The 22,011-nt window shown below is 41.1% G+C and overlaps 1 protein-coding gene across 1 annotated transcript; it reads right to left on the bottom strand.

The window, feature by feature from the left end:
• Positions 1 to 1,931: 1,931 nt before the first annotated feature.
• On the bottom strand, positions 1,932 to 18,782 carry LOC129841440 (zinc finger protein 566-like). The gene is made up of 6 exons (XM_055909705.1): positions 18,281 to 18,782; positions 17,750 to 17,880; positions 17,390 to 17,554; positions 14,770 to 14,928; positions 14,272 to 14,383; positions 1,932 to 7,107 (listed from the first exon to the last, which is right to left on the bottom strand). Exons 1-6 carry the CDS (start codon positions 18,537 to 18,539, stop codon positions 6,068 to 6,070), a joined length of 1,866 nt encoding a protein of 621 aa, XP_055765680.1. The 5' UTR covers positions 18,540 to 18,782; the 3' UTR covers positions 1,932 to 6,067.
• Between the last annotated feature and the right edge of the window lie 3,229 nt (positions 18,783 to 22,011).

The following is a 22,011-nucleotide window of genomic DNA, read 5'->3' as shown; positions in this document are numbered from 1 at the left end:
CTTTTGCTGTTCGTTAGGCCTACTCATCTTGTTGGCTGACAAAAAGTAAATGTGGACAGTTCTTCCAACATCTTCAATATGCACCTCGGAATTGAATTAGGATGCGCCCAGTTGCGTCCCCGATGTGTCGGTCTTCACTTGTAGCCTGTGAGAAAGACCCGATCACGTGATGGAGCACGCAGCACTCAGGGAGAAGGGCACAACGGCCACTGGCCACAAAAGGCAAGGATTTTTCTTGGCATTATCAAGTGCTTGTCAAATTGTGAATGAGTGACTGATGTAGTGTGTACAGCACAAAGAACAAACCAGAGCTTGTGCCTTTCAAGCAACTTTAAAAAAATCATCATTAAAGTCACATCATGCAGCCTTAAATCTAAATACACTGCTCAAAAAAATAAAGGGAACACTTAAACAACACAATGTAACTCCAAGTCAATCACACTTCTGTGAAATCAAACTGTCCACTTAGGAAGCAACACTGATTGACAATAAATTTCACATGCTGTTGTGCAAATGGAATAGACAAAAGGTGGAAATTATAGGCAATTAGCAAGACACCCCCCAAAACAGGAGTGATTCTGCAGGTGGTGACCACAGACCACTTCTCAGTTCCTATGCTTCCTGGCTGATGTTTTGGTCACTTTTGAATGCTGGCGGTGCTCTCACTCTAGTGGTAGCATGAGACGGAGTCTACAACCCACACAAGTGGCTCAGGTAGTGCATTTCATCTAGGATGGCACATCAATGCGAACTGTGGCAAAAAGGTTTGCTGTGTCTGTCAGCGTAGTGTCCAGAGCATGCAGGCGCTACCAGGAGACAGGCCAGTACATCAGGAGACGTGGAGGAGGCCGTAGGAGGGCAACAACCCAGCAGCAGGACCGCTACCTCCGCCTTTGTGCAAGGAGGTGCACTGCCAGAGCCCTGCAAAATGACCTCCAGCAGGCCACAAATGTGCATGTCAGCATATGGTCTCACAAGGGGTCTGAGGATCTCATCTCGGTACCTAATGGCAGTCAGGCTACCTCTGGCGAGCACATGGAGGGCTGTGCGGACCCACAAAGAAATGCCACCCCACACCATGACTGACCCATCGCCAAACCGGTCATGCTGGAGGATGTTGCAGGCAGCAGAACGTTCTCCACGGCGTCTCCAGATTCTGTCACATGTGCTCATGTGCTCAGTGTGAACCTGCTTTCATCTGTGAAGAGCACAGGGCGCCAGTGGCGAATTTGCCAATCTTGGTGTTCTCTGGCAAATGCCAAACGTCCTGCACGGTGTTGGGCTGTAAGCACAACCCCCACCCGTGGACGTCGGGCCCTCATACAACCCTCATGGAGTCTGTTTCTGACCGTTTGAGCAGACACATGCACATTTGTGGCCTGCTGGAGGTCATTTTGCATGGCGCTGGCAGTGCACCTCCTTGCACTAAGGCGGAGGTAGCGGTCCTGCTGCTGGGTTGTTGCCCTCCTACGGCCTCCTCCACGTCTCCTGATGTACTGGCCTGTCTCCTGGTAGCGCCTGCATGCTCTGGACACTACGCTGACAGACACAGCAAACCTTTTTGCCACAGTTCGCATTGATGTGCCATCCTAGATGAAATGCACTACCTGAGCCACTTGTGTGGGTTGTAGACTCCGTCTCATGCTACCACTAGAGTGAGAGCACCGCCAGCATTCAAAAGTGACCAAAACATCAGCCAGGAAGCATAGGAACTGAGAAGTGGTCTGTGGTCACCACCTGCAGAATCACTCCTGTTTTGGGGGGTGTCTTGCTAATTGCCTATAATTTCCACCTTTTGTCTATTCCATTTGCACAACAGCATGTGAAATTTATTGTCAATCAGTGTTGCTTCCTAAGTGGACAGTTTGATTTCACAGAATTGTAATTGACTTGGAGTTACATTGTGTTGTTTAAGTGTTCCCTTTATTTTTTGAGCAGTGTATATAGCCCAACGTTTGTAGACAACTAAAGTTACACTAATAACGCTAAATGAAGCATAGAGGAACTATTTCTTTGTTAACCGCTCAACACATAATAGTGCAAATTGTTTGGAGAAAATATCCTTTCTATTTCAGGACCTAACATAAGGACATGCTATTCTGTTCTTTGAAATAGACTACATTTCCTTCATATCATGTTTCTTTAGACCTGTCTAAAATAAATAATGGATTTATTGTGAAGGTGTAAGCTATATTACATGGATTTAGCCTTTTTAAAATGTAGATGTTCCAAAGGTCTGCATCAGTGGCTTGTGTGGAAGCCAGGAGATGCTAAATGTGTTTATGTTAATTACCGTGAGACAGACAGTTATGTGCTTGATAATCACCGGCTGACGAAATTTAGTCACCACCACAGCCCTAATTATCACACCGTTAAAGAGTGTCAAGTAATCAAATCATCTAACATGTTTGCATAGTACTCGTAGCAATCCCTGATTGCCCAATCAGAAGATGCTCCATAGCAGGGTGCTCATATCAGATTTCTTAATCCAACATCCTCTCACTCTGTATGTCTTACTATCAGTAGACATGGAGGATGGGACGTCTGATCTGCTGCTAGTCCAAGAGGAGGCAATAGAAGACGGACCAGAGAGCGTTGATCTGCTGAGTGGACTAAAGATGGGGGAGCAAGGTAAGGGAGAAATACATATAGCCTACATACAGTAATAGATCTTCAATGGGAATAGTGATGCACCTGGCTATTATTTTTTTCTTCATTCATGAATTTGAAATCAATCAAACCTACAGTGCCTTCAGAAAGTATTCAACTACACCCATTGACTTTTTCCAAATGTTGTTGTGTTACAACCCGAATTTAAAATTGACTAAATTTACAGATTTTTGTCACTGATCTACACACAATACCCCATAATATACACTACCGTTCAAAAGTTTGGGGTCACTTAGAAATGTCCTTGTTATTGAAAGAAAAGCACATTTTTGTCCATTAAAATAACATCAGATTGATCATAAATGCATTGTTAATGTTGTGAATAACTATTGTAGCTTGAAACGTCAGATGTTTTATGGAATATCTCAATTACCGTACAGAGGCCCATTATTAGCAACCATCACTCCTGTGTTCCAATGGCACGTTGTTAGCTAATCCAAGTTTATCATTTTAAAAAGGTTAATTGATCATTAGAAAACCCTTTTGCAATTATGTTAGCATAATTGAAATTATCATTAGAAAATCCTTTTGCAATTATGTTAGCACAGCTAACACAATTTCTAACTCAGCCCATAACTTTTGGATGTCATAGCATGTCCAGAAAGCATGGATTATTGAGTCATTTGTGAATTTTGTCTCTTGCATAATACATTTTATTGATTAGTTTATTCTGGATTAAGTGTACATTTGTTAACTGTAATTTCATTAGTTATGCACCAACATTCCCTCCATCTTGTGCCAACATCAGTTCTTTTTAAGTTTTGGTTTCAATAGTTTATATTTGTTTCTAAGATTGTCAGGTGGATATGCTCTCTGCAAGGTTTTGTATATCTTATCTTATCATATGAACACCCTTTACGGACTCAAATAAGATTCCCTCAAGGTTTCTCTGATATCCCAAACATTCTGCAAGGTTTTGTATATCTTATCTTATCATATGAACACCCTTTACTGACTCAAATAAGATTCCCTCAAGGTTTCTCTGATATCCCAAACATTATTGTGATATGTAACTTAAGTTTCTTTTTAATTCCATCAACAGGATGGGGGAGAGAGGACATCCCTGTATTGTGCCCTTTTTAAAGCAATTTCATCAGGTAATGTATAATTTTTTATTTAAATGTATTATTTCAGCTGGAAAATTGAAAGCTTCCAAAGTTTTGAATAGAATATGCCATTTAAGACGGTCGAAAGCCTTTTCGGCATCAACAGCCATTATTGCTAAATCTTGATCTCGTTTTTTTGCGTATTGTATTAAACATGTCCTTGTATTTTGTCTATTTTCAATAAACCCTGTTTGTTTGATGTATCAAGTCTGGTAAGACTTTTGCCATGCTAATGCTTATAAGCATTTGCTATTATTGTATTGTCACAATTTATTGAACTTTTGGGTCTATAATCAGCAGGGGACTCTCCAGATTTTCCTGGTTTTAATATAACTGAAATAACAGTTTGATACATGGAACTAGGACGTACTGAGTGACGAGTGTTGTCATTTGTGTAAATAGGTGTATTTTGCCCTAAAATTGAGCTTTTCTCCATGCTAATGTTTTAATAGTATCCAATATTTATTTTTGGGTGATCTGTTTTTAGTGATTGTTTTGACTGCTGATAATTGCTTCAGGGTTCTTGAGTCTAAGGCTATAGGATCCGTCCAACTGTTGTTTAATTCTGATTTATATACATTTTCATAGAAGCTTTTAAAATTGTCATTAATCACACTGTTTCTAATTACCACATGAATGTAGTGTTTTGTGAGAGCTGCCAGATAATGGCAAATAAAATTGGTAACTAAGTAGTATGCTTTATTTGAGTTTAACCTGTAGTTGTTAGCTCTCTTCAAAAGTAAAAGATCGTATTCCTAATTAAGTTCAGAAATGTCTTTCTTGTGTTCCTTGTAAAGACTTTTATGGGCTTTTTCTAAGATAGAAATTAAATGAGGAAAAAAAAAATGTATGCCCCTAATGTATGCCTTAAAGGCATCCCAAATTATATTGGGGGTTGGCTTTTCTTTGTCTGCTATTTCTAAATTTGTAATGGTTTCATTTAGGTATTTAATACATTCCGGGTCCAGAAGATGCACTCTGTTCATTCTACAGATTCTGTCGCTAAGTGTATTTTCTGTTGGTGTAATTAGGCATGATACCGGACAACGATCCGACATCACTATTTCGTGCATTTTTGTGAATAAAAATTGTAAATTCTTGAACGTTTTTCTTACTTTGAGAGAAAAAAAGTAAGTCTTGGGAATAGTTGGGAATAGTAATCTCTAGGTGTCCTGTAAATTATTTGTAGCGATGACATATTCCAACCACCCGAGCCACTGCCTGTTCACCCCACTATCTTCCAGAAGGCGAGGTCAGTACAGGTGCATCAAACAGGGACCAAGAGACAGCTTCTATCTCAAGGCTATTAGACTGTTAAACAGCCACCACTAACATTGAGTGGCTGCTGCCATACATGTAAAAAATGTAATCACTAGCCACTTTAAACAATGCAACTTAATATAATGTTTACATACCCTACATTACTCATCTCATATGCCTATACTGTACTCGATACCATCTACTGCATCTTGCCTATGCCGTTCTGTACCATCACTAATTCATATATTTATGTACATATTCTTCATCCCTTTACACTTGTGTGTATAAGGTAACTGTTGTGAAATTGTTAGGTTAGATTACTCGTTGGTTATTACTGCATTGTCGGAACTAGAAGCACAAGCATTTTGCTACACTCGCATTAACATCTGCTAACCATGTGTATGTGACAAATAACATTTGATTTGATTTGATATTCCACCCTCTTTGGAGGCTCCCTAAATATGGCTTTTTTATTACTATGTCTGTCAATCTTATCGAACTTGTAATGTGGGTCACCTGCCCTAAAAAAAGTTCCTGTCTGGATTTGATCTAATATAGCTTGCATTCTATCTAAAAGCACCAGATTTGCCCCTGATACAAACAAAATTGCGAGCTTTGGTTCGATCTGAATGTTTCTTAAAAATTGTGTTATTGATATAGCATTGTTCTGTTCAATGTTCTCTACCTATTTAGTACACTTAATAACCCAATTCGTTGTTTAGTTAAAAAGAATACAAGATAAAAATAGATGACACCATTCAAACCAATGAGGGTTCAGAAATGTAAAGCCAATTATCTCAGAACCATCTTTTTGCAGATAGAACCTTATAGTCCTAAACTCTCAATATATAACATACTTTTTAGACTTTAGCCATATATGTCACACAATGTCTGGATGAAATATTCTACCCAGGAATATTCAACACTGAAATCTGTGGGTCTTTTCTGCTGACAACAATGAAAATGTATATTTGTCTTTAATGCTGGGTTTGATCTAAATGTCAGAAGCTATCCAGGGGAATGGTTACTTTTTATGTTAGAGTGGAAAGTTTTTTCTGCTGGTGCATCCTGAGGTTGCTCCTCTCTGATAACCTCTTCCCGCAGTGCGTACTGGCGAATGGTCTCTCTCCCGTGTGGACCTTCAGGTGCATCTTCAGCTGGTCCTGGCGGGAGAACCTCTTCTCACACTGGGGGCAGCTGTATGGTTTCTCCCCTGTGTGGACCCTCTGGTGCCTCTTCAGGTGACCAGCCTGGGCGAAGCGCATGTGACACTGGGTACAGCTGAAGGGTTTCACCCCTGTGTGGACTCTCAGGTGCCTCTTCAGGCTGAAGGAGTGAGAGAAACTGGCCCGGCACAGGTGGCAGCTGAATTGTTTCTCCCCCGTGTGCACCCTCTGGTGAATCTCCACCTGTTGGGGAAAACTGAAGGCTTTCCCACAAAACGAACACGGGAAGCGCTTCTCTTTGACGCCACCACCTTTACTGATTCTGTCTCCACTACTGTCATTTGTCAATGGGCTTGTGTAGCTATTTAGTGATGAGGCACTGGCACTGTCTGAGGTCTGGTTTAACATAAGGTGAGTGTGAGGAGAACGAAGGCCAGGGAGTGTCATCGCAGGGTCCATATTACAGTTGATAGATCCTATAGAAGGCAGACTGAAGGAAGCACCTGTTAGGGGGTTAACCTGAGGCGCTACCAATGTCTCTGAATCACAATTATAGGAGCAGGACGGAGCATCGTAAGCCAAGTCTGTACTCTCCCGCCGCATATGTTCACTTTCCTGTCCCCGCAGACCAAATCTACGCCTCGCCCTGGTCTCAGCCAGTCTGTTGTCATGGAGATTATGTTCAGATGTTGTTTTGGGTTCGACTGTCTGTTTCTGGTTGTAGTTACCAGTGTTATTCCCCAGCCCAGAGTTGAGGATGCTGTCCCATCCCCTGACCTCCACTATGTCACCTCTGGTCCAGGCCTGCTCTGTGATGTTGTTCACTGGGCCCTTGGCTGCACCAGTCTGGGTCTGGGATTCCAAAATGGCCACCCAGTCTCCTCTGTTAGCCTCCAGCCAACCACCTACAGGAAGAGTTTAGAAAATAGACTTTACAAACACGGCAGAGAGAACTCTACATATGGATTTTTTTTTTGTCAATTACAATGTGTTTTTGTGTGTAAACATAAGTTATATTGATTTCATTAAAGAAAAACCAATAGCCACTATTCCCATTGAAGATCTAATACTGTTTGTAGGCTATATGTGGGTATTTCTATTAACTACTTGTTACAGCTGTTGATAAGTCACTGATAATAATCAGACCATTTTTTAAATGTCATTACATTAAGATAAGGGGGAACATAGCTCTATATTCAATATAATTCACAAGTTCATTTAAAACCTGTTTAACCATTCTCATGGTGAGTGTCTTAATGGATTACTTTTCTGTTCTTGCATTTATGGCTGTGTAAGTTGTTGTATCATATATTAAGCATTAATCAGTTCAATTATACTTTAAACTTGAACCCTGTAAGATCTACCTTGATCTAGCTGTCGGACAGTTTTTTTTAAATGCAGTGTAACTACATAACATTTTGTGCCTCCTTACACTGAGTATAGGGTTAGGAGCATTGCTCTTTCCATGACAGACTGACCAGGTGAAAGAGCTATGATCCCTTATTGATGTCACTTGCTAAATCCACTTCAATCAGTGTAGATGAAAGAGAGGAGACAAGTTAAACAAGGATTTTTAAACCACGAGACAATTGGGACATGGATTGTGTATGTGTGCAATTCAGATGGTGAATGGGCAAGTCAAAAGATTTAAGTGCCTTTGAACCGGGTATAGTAGTAGGTGCCAGGCGTATGGCTGTGGCGGTAATGAAATTGTGTCAGCCTGCGATTGTCATGCAAATAACTGCAGGTCTCACGGTAATTGCCAGTTAATTAACATAAACACAGGCATTTCCTGGCTTCCACTGATCCATTTAATATAGCCTACACCACAATAAATCCATTCTTTATTTTAGACGGGTCTAAATAAACATGATATGTAGAAAATGTAGCATATAGCATATTCTGAGTTGTCTTTATGTTAGGTCTATGCCATATGGCTGTGGGCTACACTAGTTAATTTAGCAGACAAGATTTGCTTTGAATTCCATGGTATTATTTCATATCATTTAATAGTATGAAGAATACAATTGAACAAAGCTGAATAAAATAGAATGGATATTTTCTCCAAACGATTCCCGAGGGAGTGCACAAATGCGGCTTCGGTGTTGAGTGGTTAACAAAGAAACAGGTCCTCCTATCTGCTTAATTTAGAGACATTTATGCAACTTCAGTTGTGATACAAAAATTAGGTTTTACGTTAACATATTGTATACATTCTAGCGCATGATGTGACTAATGACGATTTGAAAAAAGTCGCATTAAAGGCATAAGCTCCGCTCCGTTTCTTGCGCAGGGTGTACACTTCATCATCTCTCATTCACTATTTGACAAGCACTTGATAATATTCTCACCCATCAGAATATTCTTAATTTAATCTGGTCTTTACATATATTGTTGAGTCAGTGAAAAGTAGAGGCCAAGCCAGGCATATCTCAATATTTCAAAATACAATCGTGGGAAAACATTGTTTAGAAAGCAAATTGTTATTGCTGTACAGAGAAGACAATGAAAAGGCTAATCTGTCTTTAAGTTATCAAAATTCTCAATTTCATTGAACGAACAGTATAGGCAGTATATCTTATTGGCACCAACTGATAGAATCGGCAATATCCCCGGTGAGTGCGCACTGCGCATATTCACTATTTATCATTGTTGGGTCAGTGCTACTTAAGTTTGTTTTTGGACATTAACTTCCTCCTTTGCGTCTCCCCCTTCTCGTAGGCCTATTATATTGACAATTCTTTGTTTTTGATCTGTTTGTCAGTATCGGCAGAATAGGCTACCCTGTAATTTGTCGTATTAAAAAGATGTTAATGTCACCAGTCATATAAAGTGTAGTAGAATTGCATGACTTTTTTAAAATAAAAAAGGCCATATTTTTCCCAAAGAAAGAAACGTTTCTGATATAGCCTATAGTCTAGTCCTACACAATGTGCTCAGCCATGAATTGAGCGGTCTTTCTTGAGAACAGTGATTGAGTTATATTGTTAGCCTAAATTATGACTATCCAATCTACTCATCACATAACGAATAGTAGGCTCTCTCACATAAGTCTGCAAATGTGATGATGCATGGATTGCATTTTTATGGTGAAAATTTGCTTTCCCAAACTTGACACTCACGCACCGCCTTTGTATGCTAGGTAGGCTACACCAGTTGTAAAGCTGATTAATGTGCTTCATTTGAAGATTTTAGCAATAAATATAGCAGCACAGGAAAGCTGGGATCCTCTTTTAAATAGTTGCCAGTCAAAACTCTGTTTTCACATGCGATTACGATGAATGGACCTCCCGGCCCAGGCCCAAATCCCATCATTCACATGAATAAAAGACGGAGATACAGGGGTCCGCAGATACAGGGGTCCGCAGATCCGGATGCCTTGTGAGAATTCATTGGCGAGTAGGTAACCCGCCTCTAACATCCATTCTATTGGCCAACATGCAATCGCTGGAGAATAAACTGGATGAGCTCCGTTTGAGACTATCCTATCAACGGGACATTAAAAACGAATATCTTATGTTTCACAGAGTCATGGCTGAATGACGACAGGTATAATATACAGTTGGCTGGGTTTTCCGTGCATCGGCAGGACAGAACAGCTACATCCAGTAAGACGAAGGGTTTTGGTGTGTGTCTATTTGTCAATAACAGCTGGTGCGTGATGTCTAATATTAAGGAAGTCTCGAGATATTGCTCACCTGAGGTAGAGTACCTCATGATAAGCTGTAGACCACACTATCTATATTTTCTGTAGACGTCTATTTTCCAACCACAAACCGATTTTGGCACGAAGACCGCACTCAACGAGCTGTATGCCATAAGCAAACAAGAAAATGCTCATCCAGAAATGGCACTCGCAGTGCCCGGGGACTTTGATGCAGTTAAACTGAAATCGGTTTTACCTAATTTCTACCAGAGGGGGAAAAAAACTGTAGTCCACCTTTACTCCACACACAGAGATGCATACAAAGCTCTCTCTTGCCCTCCATTTGGCAAACTTGACCATAATTATATCCTCCTAATTCCTGCTTAGAAGAAAAAACTAAAGCAGGAAGTACCAGTGACTCACTCAATACAGAAGTGGTCAGGTGACGCGGATGCTACAGGACTGTTTTGCTAGCACAGACTGGAATATGTTCCTGGATTCATCCAATGGCATTGAGGAGTATATCACCTCAGTCACTGGCTTCATCAAGAAGTGCATTGACGACGTCGTCCCCACAGTGACTGTACATACAGTACATATCCCAACCAGAAACCATGGAATACAGGCAACATTCGCACTGAGCTAAAGGGTAGAGCTGCCGCTTTCAAGGAGCGGAACACTAATCCGGATGCTTATAAGAAATCCTGCTATGCCCTCAGACGAACCATCAAACAGGCAAAGCGTCATTACAGGACTAAGATTGAATCCTACTACACCGGCTCCGACGCTCGTCGGATGTGGCAGAGCTTGAAAACTATTACGGACTACAAAAGGGAAACCCAGCCTCGAGCTGCCCAGTGACGTAAGCCTACCAGACGGGCTTAATGCCTTTTATGCTTGCTTCAAGGCTAGCAACACTGAAGCATACATGAGAGCACCAGCTGTTCCAGACGACTGTGTGATCACGCTCTCTCTGCAGCCGATGTGAGCAAGACCTTTAAACAGGTCAACATTCACAAGGCAACGGGGCCAGATGGATTACCAGGACGGTCCGCGCATGCTCTGAGTACACAACTGTCTTCACTGACATTTTCAACCTCTCCCTGATCAAGTTTGTAACACCTACATGTTTCAAGTAGACCACCATAGTCCCTGTGCCCAAGAAAGCAAAGGTAACCTGCCTAAATGAATACTGACCCATAGCACTCACGTTGGTAGCCATGAAGTGTTTTGAAAGGCTGGTCATGGCTCACATGAACACCATCATCACGGAAACCCTAGACCCATTCCAATTCGCATACCGCCCCAACAGATCCACAGATGACGCAATCGCACTCCACACTGCCCTTTCCCACCTGGACAAAAGAACACCTATGTTAACTCTATTTTCTTAAAACGGCATTGTTGGTTATGGGCTTGCAAGAAAGCAGTTCACGGTAAGGTCTACCTGTTGTATTCGGCACATGTGACAAATTTATTTGATTTGATTTTGACTGGGCTTATAAAAACACATCCGTCACTAGGCTCTGTAGGCTATGTGCTCTCCAACCGTGTTCCAGGGTCCCTAGGTGTATAGGCTACATTTGGAGTTATTTGGCCAGTTTACCTTATCAAAGCATGGCCTAGGCTATGGGCTAGGCTACATGATGTGTGTGACTATGAGACTGCACACATTGACCCTCATTCACAAGTGATAATATATCATTGACAAGTTATAATATTGTAACCCATCAGACTATTCTCAATTTAATCTTGTCTTTACATATACTAAATAATATATATGTGTGAAATTAGTTTTGATTTAGAATGGGCCATTATCATGCACCTGTTGGAAAGAGGGGAAAAAAATACATGTCATCTTATGCACTTAAATAGCAAATAGAAGACGCTTTTCCTGTGGTTCATTTTCATGCCAGCCAGGTAGGCTACTCCCGTTGTAAAGCAAAGTAATGTGCTTAATATTATGAAAGTTGACAAATAAATAATGGTAGGCCTAGCCTATAGAAAGCTGATGGGATCCTCTTTTTAATAGAGGCCATCAAAACTCTTGATTTTGACTTAATTGATGTCAGAGTGATTAGAGCAGGGCACTCCAACCCTGTTCCTGGAGAGCTACTGTCCTGTAGATTTTCACTCTAACCCTGTTCCTGGAGAGCTACTGTCCTGTAGGTTTTCACTCCAACCCTGTTCCTGGAGCGCTACTGTCCTGTAGGTTTTCACTCCAACCCTGTTCCTGGAGCGCTACTGTCCTGTAGGTTTTCACTCCAACCCTGTTCCTGGAGCGCTACTGTCCTGTAGGTTTTCACTCCAACCCTGTTCCTGGAGAGCTACTGTCCTGTAGGTTTTCACTCCAACCCTGTTCCTGGAGAGCTACTGTCCTATAGATTTTCACTCCAACCCTAATCTACCACAACTGATTCTAATAATTAGCTGGGTGATAATCTGAACCAGGTTAGTTAACTGGGGTTGGAGAAAAAACCTACAGGACGGTAGCTCTCCAGGAACAGTGTTGGAAACCCCTTGGACTAGAGTGACCATAGAGCGCTGAGTACCAGACCATTAGCGACTGGCAGTTAGCAAGTTTGGTATGCTACTAATGACCATCAGCAACAGAGCGCCGTTTTGGAGAAGCCTAGTTACCGTCACATGGAATTTGACTGTGGTCATGACTCGGTAATACGGTCACCGTAACAGCCCTAGCCAAGCACACCGGATTGAGTGTGTCAAGAACTGCAAGTTTCCCGTGTGTATCAACAATGATCCACGACCCAAAGGACATCCAGCCAACTTGACACAACTGTGGGAAGCATTGGAGTCAACATGGGCCAGCATCCCTGTGGAACAATTTCAACACCTTGTAGAGTCCATGTCCTCCCGAATTGAGGCAAAAGGGGATGCAACTCAATATTAGGAAGGTGTTCCTAATGTTTTGTACACTCAGTGTATGTTACGGGGTGAAACTCGTTTTCATGGGCACATAAATCCCCCAAAAATGTATGCTATTGCAAAATCGAATGCTTCCAACCGAATGAGTCCCCTTACCTTGATACTTAAAACCTAAGTCGATACTGTCATTAACGTAGTTCTGCAATAATTATATAATACTTGTTGGATGTGCCTTTGGTGTCGAGTTGTTTAATTACACTGATATTTTCACACATCATCATCTGATCCAGGGAAAAGTTTTCTGAATGACAGTCAAGTGAGAAACAGCTGTTGTAATAGCACATGCGATGCAACAAAACAAGTGCTGGAAAAAAGGTGTTTGCGAAGAATGTCTCATTCAATACGCCGGTGAAGACAGTTGTGCCTGGATCCAAGTTGGATCCAATATCCTTACCAAATTGATGTTGATCATAAGTTGTTTTCTGCTTTATTTACAGCAAGGTCAAGTTAGATTTAACAGAGAAACCATCAAGGTAATGAGTTTATGTTTTCATGCCTCGGATTCGACACCCAAGTCTACTGTGCGCAATTGTGAAGAATAGACTATTGCGGAACACCCAATGCTATTCCTATGAATTATTCTGGATATAATGACAACAAATTTCACAGCTCAGTGGGCTTCATCCCAATATGATCTGTTAATGAAAAATACATTTTAGTGTCCATGTTACTGCTGCAGTTTTAAACAATATAACAGGCTTGAAGATTAGCCTAGTTGAACTTGAAGCTCAGAAATGTATTGGAATTGGCCTACCTTGAAAATCAGACATTTCCTGAATTTGGTGCTACATCTTGGCACTAATGTCCTTGTAATTATTATAACCAATGTATAAGTTCTCCTGCTCCCTTATAATTATCCGATTTCTTTTTTGATCCGTTTTTGTGAGGGGCCACTTTCGTTTGTTTCCCGCTGCTTCAGTTGAAGGGTGTTGCGCTACTCTGTTTTGGTAAAACCACGTGTGGTTATTAAGAGGATGACAACATCTAATTCTGGCTTCAACTTGTCTCTCCATACAAATCCTTCCAGTACAAAAGGAACCTGGTTTTTGGTCACTTTCTCATTATAAAAACAGCAATGGTGAGATAGAAATGGTGAGATGAATGCTTCCGTTATTCATGGCTTTATTATGTGTGGCTGCATCACAAGGTAATAATAATTTGTATATCAATGCATTGACAAGACCTAAAAATCCATTATTCTTAAAGTGTTAATGGGGTGCTTGAAAATATCCCTGAAAGTCCTTCAATTTGACTTGCCAATGTCTGTATGAACCCTTCTTAAAGGATGTATAGTCTTGGGCCTATGTTGTTGTATAGGTGGCGTTAAGGGACAATTTGCATATATTCCTCTCAGTATAGGTATGTGGAACTGCATGAAAATCATTTTGATTTTGCTTCAAACCATTTAGAAATGTTGATCCTAACGTCACACATTGGCCCCATTATTTATAGAAAGAACCATGTATGTCTCTCTTACCTTGCTCCCCCATCTTTAGTCCACTCAACAGATCAATGCTCTCTGGTTCGTCTTCTATCGTCTCCTCTTTGACCAGCAGCAGATCAGGCTTCCCATCCTCCATGTCTACTGACTGTAAGAGATACAGAGTGAGAGGATGTTGGATCAATAAATCTGATATGAGCACCCTGCTATGGAGCATCTTCTGGTTGGGCAATGAGGGATTGCTATGCAAACATGTTAGTTAATTTGATCACTTGTCACTCTTTAATAGTTTTATAATTCAAAATGCATGGTCAAGACCTGGGCCCGTATCCACAAAGCGTAAAATAGTAAGATTGCTGATCTAGTATCAGGCCTGTCTATATAGCTGATCTAGTATCAGGCCTGTCTATATAGTCTTATTCATTATGATCTAAAAGGCAAAACTGATCTTAGATCAGCACTCCTATTCTGAAGGCTTTGTGGATACAGACCCTGACCTAATACCATTCAGACAGTAGTTCACAGTGGGCTCACCTCAGTTAGACTGTGTGTGGTCCTGTGTTGCTCAGCTGTTTCCTCTGTGGGTTCAGGAGGTGGTGTTGTCTGGTTGTCCTCCATGACCATGGTCCCCTCAAAGTTCCCCAGACCCTTCTCACAACCCTCCTCCTTCCCCAGCAGCACCCCTGGACCCTCCTCCAGGAAGAGAGAGGTGATACAGATTACACAGACATACACTCCCTCAGGTACGTACACACAGATAATAAACACACTTTCAACATCGTGTTTACCCATCATCACTACGTTTGAGTCCTATACTGTAGTTAGAGAATGACTTCATTGTTCTTAAGCCCATCATGGTGGACATTAATATGATGTGGGTAAAAACAAGTCAGCTATGAGTCAAAAGTCATCAGTCATCAGACCTGACTAAAATATGTTGACGTGTACAGTAGGTGTTTGTTAGTGTGTGGGTATGTGTAGGCATATTTAGTAAGTGTAAATTGGTTATAAAGCCTCGTCGGGTGTATGCAGAATAGGGTGAGATCAAATATTAAAGAGTGTCTCCGTAGCCATGTTTCCATCCAATTGGCGACACATTTTTATGCGAATATTCTAAAAACAAAATGCGCATTTTCCCACCAGAGATGCGTTTCCATCAAATTGACTTGTTGCGAATGAAAGGCTGTGTGTGATGATGTAGCGCACATAAAAATACCTTTTAAAGTTAAATTCCATGTACCGAATAAAAAATACAAGTTAAATGGGTTTCCATCACATTTTTTATTCTATTGATGTTTTTCTCAAAAACGAATGTAGGGAGTGTTCCCACTCTGGTATTGGCAGTGAAATCTGCACACTGTTGGCCAGATCGCACGTATAGCCTACATGATGAGATTATTATTACGCACAAAAGAGCGATATTATTTGTATTTGTCAAATGGCAACCAAACATCGATCATCATGTCACCAGAATAAGACCCTCAATATTTAGCGGAAAGCACCATCTAGCTCATCACCATGCACTTTCACCACCCTGTGAAATCCATCATTATTTATTTCATATTTTGCCTAATAAACTGTTTCTGACAAGTAGTAGCGGGAGGACCACACAACATAAGTGTTTCCGACGAAATTCTCGCATAATTGACTTTAATCAGTCACAAAAAGATCCCATCTTGTCTAGCGTATTTTGTTTTGTCGACATTTGGAAAGTTTACCGAAAAAATTTCTGTTTCCATCAGGCCTGTCATTACATTTTTTATCCGACACGTACTTTTCTCACATAAAGGTTGGATTGAAACCTTCTTAATTACAGTCTTGGAATGAAAAGTCCCATTTTATGTTTATTAAACATAAACAAGTGTTAAATAAACCATATGAAAACATAATATATCCTACACAGTACAAACACAATATGTAACAGACTTTTTAGGCTATATATGCCTTATAAATCACACAATGTCTGGATACAATTTCTACCCAGGAATATTCAACACTGAAATTTGTTACTCTCGTTACTCCAAATGCATCTGTGGATCTTCTCTACTGACAATAAAAATGAATCTTTGTCTCAGGGTTAGATCTAAGCTGTCGAGTGGAATGGTTACTTTCTATGTTATAGAGTGTAATGGTTTTTCTGCTGGTGTGTCCTGAGGTATCTCCTCTCAGAGAACCTTTTTCCGCAGTGCGTACAGGCGAACGGCCTCTCTCCTGTGTGGACCTTCAGGTGCATCTTCAGGTGGTCCTGGCGGGAGAACCTCTTCTCACACTGTGTACAGATGTAGGGTTTCTCCCCTGTGTGGACCCTCTGGTGCTTTTTCAGGTTGCCAGCCTGGGCAAAGCACATATGACACTGGGTACAGCTAAAGGGTTTCACCCCTGTGTGAACCCTCTGATGAATCTCCACATTTTTGGGGCAGCTGAAGCCTTTGTTACAGAACATGCAGAGGAACTGTTTCTCTTTACTACTGCCTGATGTGGCTCCCCCTCCCTGAGCCTGGGCTCTAGCCATGTCGTTTGAGTTCAATACCTGATCGAAAAGGACGCGGCCATGTGAATCGGAAGTCCCCATCGACATGGATACTGGGTCGCGATTCCTGAGCGTGTATAAAGGGGAGAGGGTAGTGACATTTGGATTTGTCTCTAAGCTTCCCCTGTAATCTAAGAAATCTGTGCCCTGTGACTGTCTGTCTCCTAGGTGACTATCTGCATTCCATGTGGGAGGAGCGTCACCCTCCACTTTCACAGTCATCTCATCTATGACTATAACCTCCCCTTTCTTATCTAGGCACCCTTCAGAGTATACACTACTACTGTACTGGTTCCAGTCCCCTCTAGACAGATCAGTCTGTGTGTCTAAACCCAAGGGCATGTTGCCAGGGTCCATCTCTGTAGTGTAAGAACAAGATGGATCATCACCTCCAGTGTCTAACGTGTCACCATCACCATCCACACAAGAATTAACCGTCCTCTGGCTCTGGTGAAAAACTGGTAAGTACTCTGAGCCGGGAGCAGGAGGATAGCCCAGTCTCCCCAGGCCCAGCCTCTCTGGGTCTGATCTGTGGTCAGATCCTGTGTTTAAGAGTCTGTGTGTTACAGTTAATGTCTTGGTGTCTGTCTGTGACTTGAGGATGGCGTTCAGCGTTCCACTGACCTCCGTGATACTGCACCGGGTCCTGGGCTGTGCTGGGGCAGTGGTGGTGTCCTCCGTGGCTACAGCCGCCTCTCCAGTCTGGATGTCTCTGCTGTGCCGTAGGTCATCCTCTCCTTCAGACCTCTCCTGCTTAACCCCAGGACCTGCAGCCTCTGCATCTGTAGACTGACACAAGAAGGGAAGAGGTTATTACTGATACCTGAGTTTAATTGGATAACAATGTTGTCAGGAAGTCTCACAAGCTCCCATGGCTTATAAATAAAGACGTTCATGAATAGCTGAGGGGAGCCATTCTGAAATAAAGAGGCTACATTGGATGTACATTTGATGTAATTTTGATCTAAATACTATTATACTAACCTCTATCACAATAATGTGCTGGGTTGTGGTTCCACTCTCCTCATCAACAGTGATTGGTTGGTCATCTCCCCATGTATTGGGTCCTGCTGGCTTCACAAAGCTCTTGTGGCCTCCAGTGAGATGTCCTTCACCTGCAAAAGTTAATGGGGGGGAAAGAGGTGTTTAGGTTAGGGACCGTCAATGCTCAACTATATATTGTACACTATTGACACGTCTAGAATTGGCAAGGATGTAAAGTAACACTTCGCATAACTTCATATATTAATTATATATCATGCCTCATTGTATTAAATTAGTAAATCATAGGAAATGCATTAAACATGAATCTGGTTAGAATATGATATTGTGTCTTTGCGGAAGATGGCAAAGTAATCAGGGGAAATTATTGCATACTATCCAAAAACTGACCAAGACCATAGGTGTGGTTAACACATCTATCGTCACACATGTGCAGAGGGGAATGGGGCGACAGGCACTGAGCTATCTATGAACCGCCGCAGGCCGCGCACCTCGGCCTACTACAAAATGTACCTCTTGCCATTCCTCTGTATCGGTCGAGGATCTTGACACTACTGGGACGACTGGCAACGACGCGCTCTCGTGCCACCTTCAGTTCCAGTAGTTGTAGTTTCCTCCGCAATCCCCTGTTTTCTTTCTGGCTTTGAGTGATTTCCAATCGAAACACTGCATAATCGTCGTCTACGAGTTTACAGATCTCTGCCACGGCTGCATTCGCTAGCACCTCCATAATGGAGGCTATTTGAGTGTGAAAAACCATACAGTTAGCCATTGTAGCTAACGTTAGCAGATAACTAGCATTACCTAGATAACGTATATCAACCAAGACTGGTATCCAACGCGAATTAAATACTACGTGGGGTAATTATGTGATGCTGTGCAGTTAAATTAGTCATAATCTTAGTTCCATGGTGTTAATAAACGTCTATATAAAAACGCTAACGTGAAAATAGTTTTGGTCGTTTACTTCCGTTTACATGGATGATTGGCGTCATAGTTCAAAGGGTGTGGCTAAATTAGAAGGGTTTGCGCTGGTGACGCTCATGAAACCAGAGGAGCGTTCAGTTCGCTGCACGTTTGCTACGTTGCGGTAGGGTTTGTACTGAACAACACGTTTCCTCAAAACGTTGTTGAACAGACTTTGAGATACGTTTGCTCCGGTTTGGTGGGTGTGACAAGGTGTGCCTTAAAGCAATAAGCGAGGTACTGTATTTAATGGGCAGTGGCCATGCTGACAGTGTTCACCAAACCACAACCAATCCCCTTCCACGTTTTCATTCAGTACAGCAATTATCCATCAAAATACTGAAGGCAGCCCAGTTTTAACCATGGTAGCAAATTGAGTTACAAAACCATGATTCATCTGCAAAAATCAACTGTCATTCTGAAGACTAAGATGCCTAGTTTATGGCACTGTGTCTATATTTTAGCCAGAATGTTGTACATTTTCTCCCAAAATTCTTACCGAAATAAATTCGGATTAAGTCATTAAGTCTTTTATACAATGTTACTTGAAAAAAACCTGGGACATCATATAAACTGCGACAGTTTAACCTTTCAGTACCCAGATCCAGTTTTCCTTGCAAAAACAATTATCAAGTGTGATAGGAATGCTCAAGGAGACCCAAAATAACATATTTCTGTGGGGTTTGATTTGCATCACTTAATCCTCGATGTTACATATAATGTTAGGTAACACACTTTCAAGTGGCTTTACTTAGCTAAAAATTAACATTATTCTTAGAAAATGTACTCAGGCGTCTCTGGACATTGTATAAGCATTTTGCATGCATTGAATTTCAGAAACTCAACTTTTTGACAATGTACGAGACCATTCGGATGAGCATTTGGGATTTTCAGCGCAAATCTCTGATAGTGTAATTACAACGATTGGCCACCAGAGGGTACCAAAAGTGTTTATGGGGATGTCTTCTTGAAGATAGTGGTTTCCTTTTATATATTAATCATGTACAGACGCTTAACCAGGTGTTTAAAGACAATGTTAAAGATATATAACATTGGGCTTTAAAGGGTTAATCCTGAAGATTATTTCTTGGTCTGACAAGTGAAAATCAAAACTAATGTGCACGTTTGAGCAGATCCCTTTTGTCAAGTCAGGTATCTACTAGCATGCTAGCAGATACCCATAGACTTCCAGTCGTTGCACTAATGCTAGTTAGTATTGGCTTGTGAAACTACATTTAACTTCCTTCATACTGGACACAGACACATTAAAATGGCATCCACGAGTTCATCTGAAAAAGATTAAGGGTCTCAGTGCCAAATCTTGAAGTATCCCTTTGAGGTTATAAAACTGTCATAAATAATGCACTGTGCAAAATCATGTATTATAGTGCATACTATGTACTGGTACATCAAAATAAAATAAAAAGTTGCAATATTATGTTTCAATTTAGTAATTCAGTCATGTTTTTAGTTTTCCTGCTTTACTAACCATAGCTAGCTAAAGTAGTACAGCATGAAGTAGTTAAAGTGGGACAGTCTTTATAGGATTTTCCAATGGAGGAAAGACATCCAGTTTACATTAGGGACCCCCTGTACTTTGGTTAGGCAGGGCTCTGGTTCTTGTAGTACTTGTTGTAATGTTATCCTATTATTTTTGGCACCAGGTAGAACTATCACTGGGTGAATTCTGAAAAAGTGATACACTTTTTTCATATCCGGCTTCTGTCACCTCTTTCGATAGATTTCTGAAATCCTCAAGATGTTTCCTCATCACACAAAATTGAATTTGACATTGGGGTACAATTACAACTATCCCAGTTTATCTAACCTGCTGTCCTAGTTACCAAATGCAAACTGAAAATATGGTTTTGGCTCAGTGAACACAAATGGGTGTGTCATGCCTCCTGTGAATATGATATCAACATTTGTCATTTTTGTGTGATTAGAAAACGTCTTGAAGATTTCAGAAATGTATCATGTGTTGGGCTAATATGTTGGATATATGTCGAAAGAGGTTACAGAAGATGGAAATGCAAAAAGTGTCCCACTTATATTATGAATTCACCCTGAATTATAAAAATTATTTACTATTTGAAGTTGACATAAAACCATTATATTTATCACGGAAACACACATTTCTCATTACTGTAAAAATGTTTGAAGTTCCCATAAAATCTCCAATCAGTTTTTAAATAAAGTTTATTCACCCATGATGCATCAGTAGTTCCTATAGGGTCCAATCTGTCAAAATTTGGTTCACACCTTGTTATTTATGGGGGGGGGGGGGGGGGGGGGGGGGGGGCGTGGCAGGAAGTAATACAGTTAAGTTAATAAATTACATAACCTCATGGTTTCATCCATGGTTGTAAAAAATCTGGCTTGTGGATGACTGATTTGGGGTTTTGGTAACTAGGTAGGGGTGTGTTCTCTTGTGGCTGTGGGCTTTAGTTATGTTACTTAAGACTAAGTTCGATTTGTGCATGGGTTGTCTGTTTGATTGATATCTGGGCAGCAGGTAGCCTAATGGTTAAGAGGCGTTGAGCCAGTAACCAAAAGGTTGCTGGTTTGAATCCCCAAGCCGACTAGGTGAAAAGTCTGTGTTTGAGCAAGGCACTTAACCCTATTTGCTCTGGATAAGAGCATCTGCTAAATGACTAAACTGTAAACTGTTTATGACATATGATGCAATGTCAGGTAAAACCTGACCTGGTATTCGTGACTTTATGACCACAGGAAGATTTACAAGAAGATTATGTTCCACATATTTACATATGTAATATGTCAAATATTAGACACAATTTGTAAGATCAGTGATCTATTGCACAACATAATTATATCCACTGATGCTGCAGACAACAGTTTTCTAGAAAGTACATTGGTGATAGAAAATGTCTTTGGTTCAAAGACATACATCATCACATGTACAATCTTTCACATTGTGGTCAGTGAAGCTTATGTTAGGAACTGAGTCCTGCCAGTGATCAATTGACAGGCGTTAATCCTACATGGCTCCCTGTTACCAAGCAACTGAATAGACCACTTATCCCAAAATAGGTAGGGGAACGTTGGAGAGGAATTGGTAGAGGGGAGATGGGGGCAATGTTCCCTCGAATTGAGCAGTGAGCAAATTTCTGGTCTGCTGAGCGCAAACTTGAAAATTCTGTGCAACTTCCGGCGTGCGTTTACTGTGAACACTGAGGCTGTTTAAGTTACCGTTTTAACAGTGGTCAAGTAGGCTACTGTGGCTATTTGATCATAATGTAGGCCTACATAAAAAA

This window comes from Salvelinus fontinalis, chromosome 42 (genome assembly GCF_029448725.1).
Source record: "Salvelinus fontinalis isolate EN_2023a chromosome 42, ASM2944872v1, whole genome shotgun sequence".
Lineage (NCBI taxonomy): Eukaryota > Metazoa > Chordata > Actinopteri > Salmoniformes > Salmonidae > Salvelinus > Salvelinus fontinalis.
Note: the sequence above shows the minus strand (reverse complement) of the source record. Positions and strands in the feature narration are given on the sequence as shown.

Coding starts and splice junctions, on each gene's coding strand:
- LOC129841440 (XM_055909705.1), bottom strand. CDS start 18,539: ATGGCTAACTGTATGGTTTTTCACACTCAAATAGCCTCCATTATGGAG. Junction 17,555..17,749: donor AGCACATTATTGTGATAGAG/GTTAGTATAATA, acceptor TTCTTGTGTCAG/TCTACAGATGCAGAGGCTGC. Junction 14,929..17,389: donor CCCGGTGCAGTATCACGGAG/GTCAGTGGAACG, acceptor CTCTTCCTGGAG/GAGGGTCCAGGGGTGCTGCT.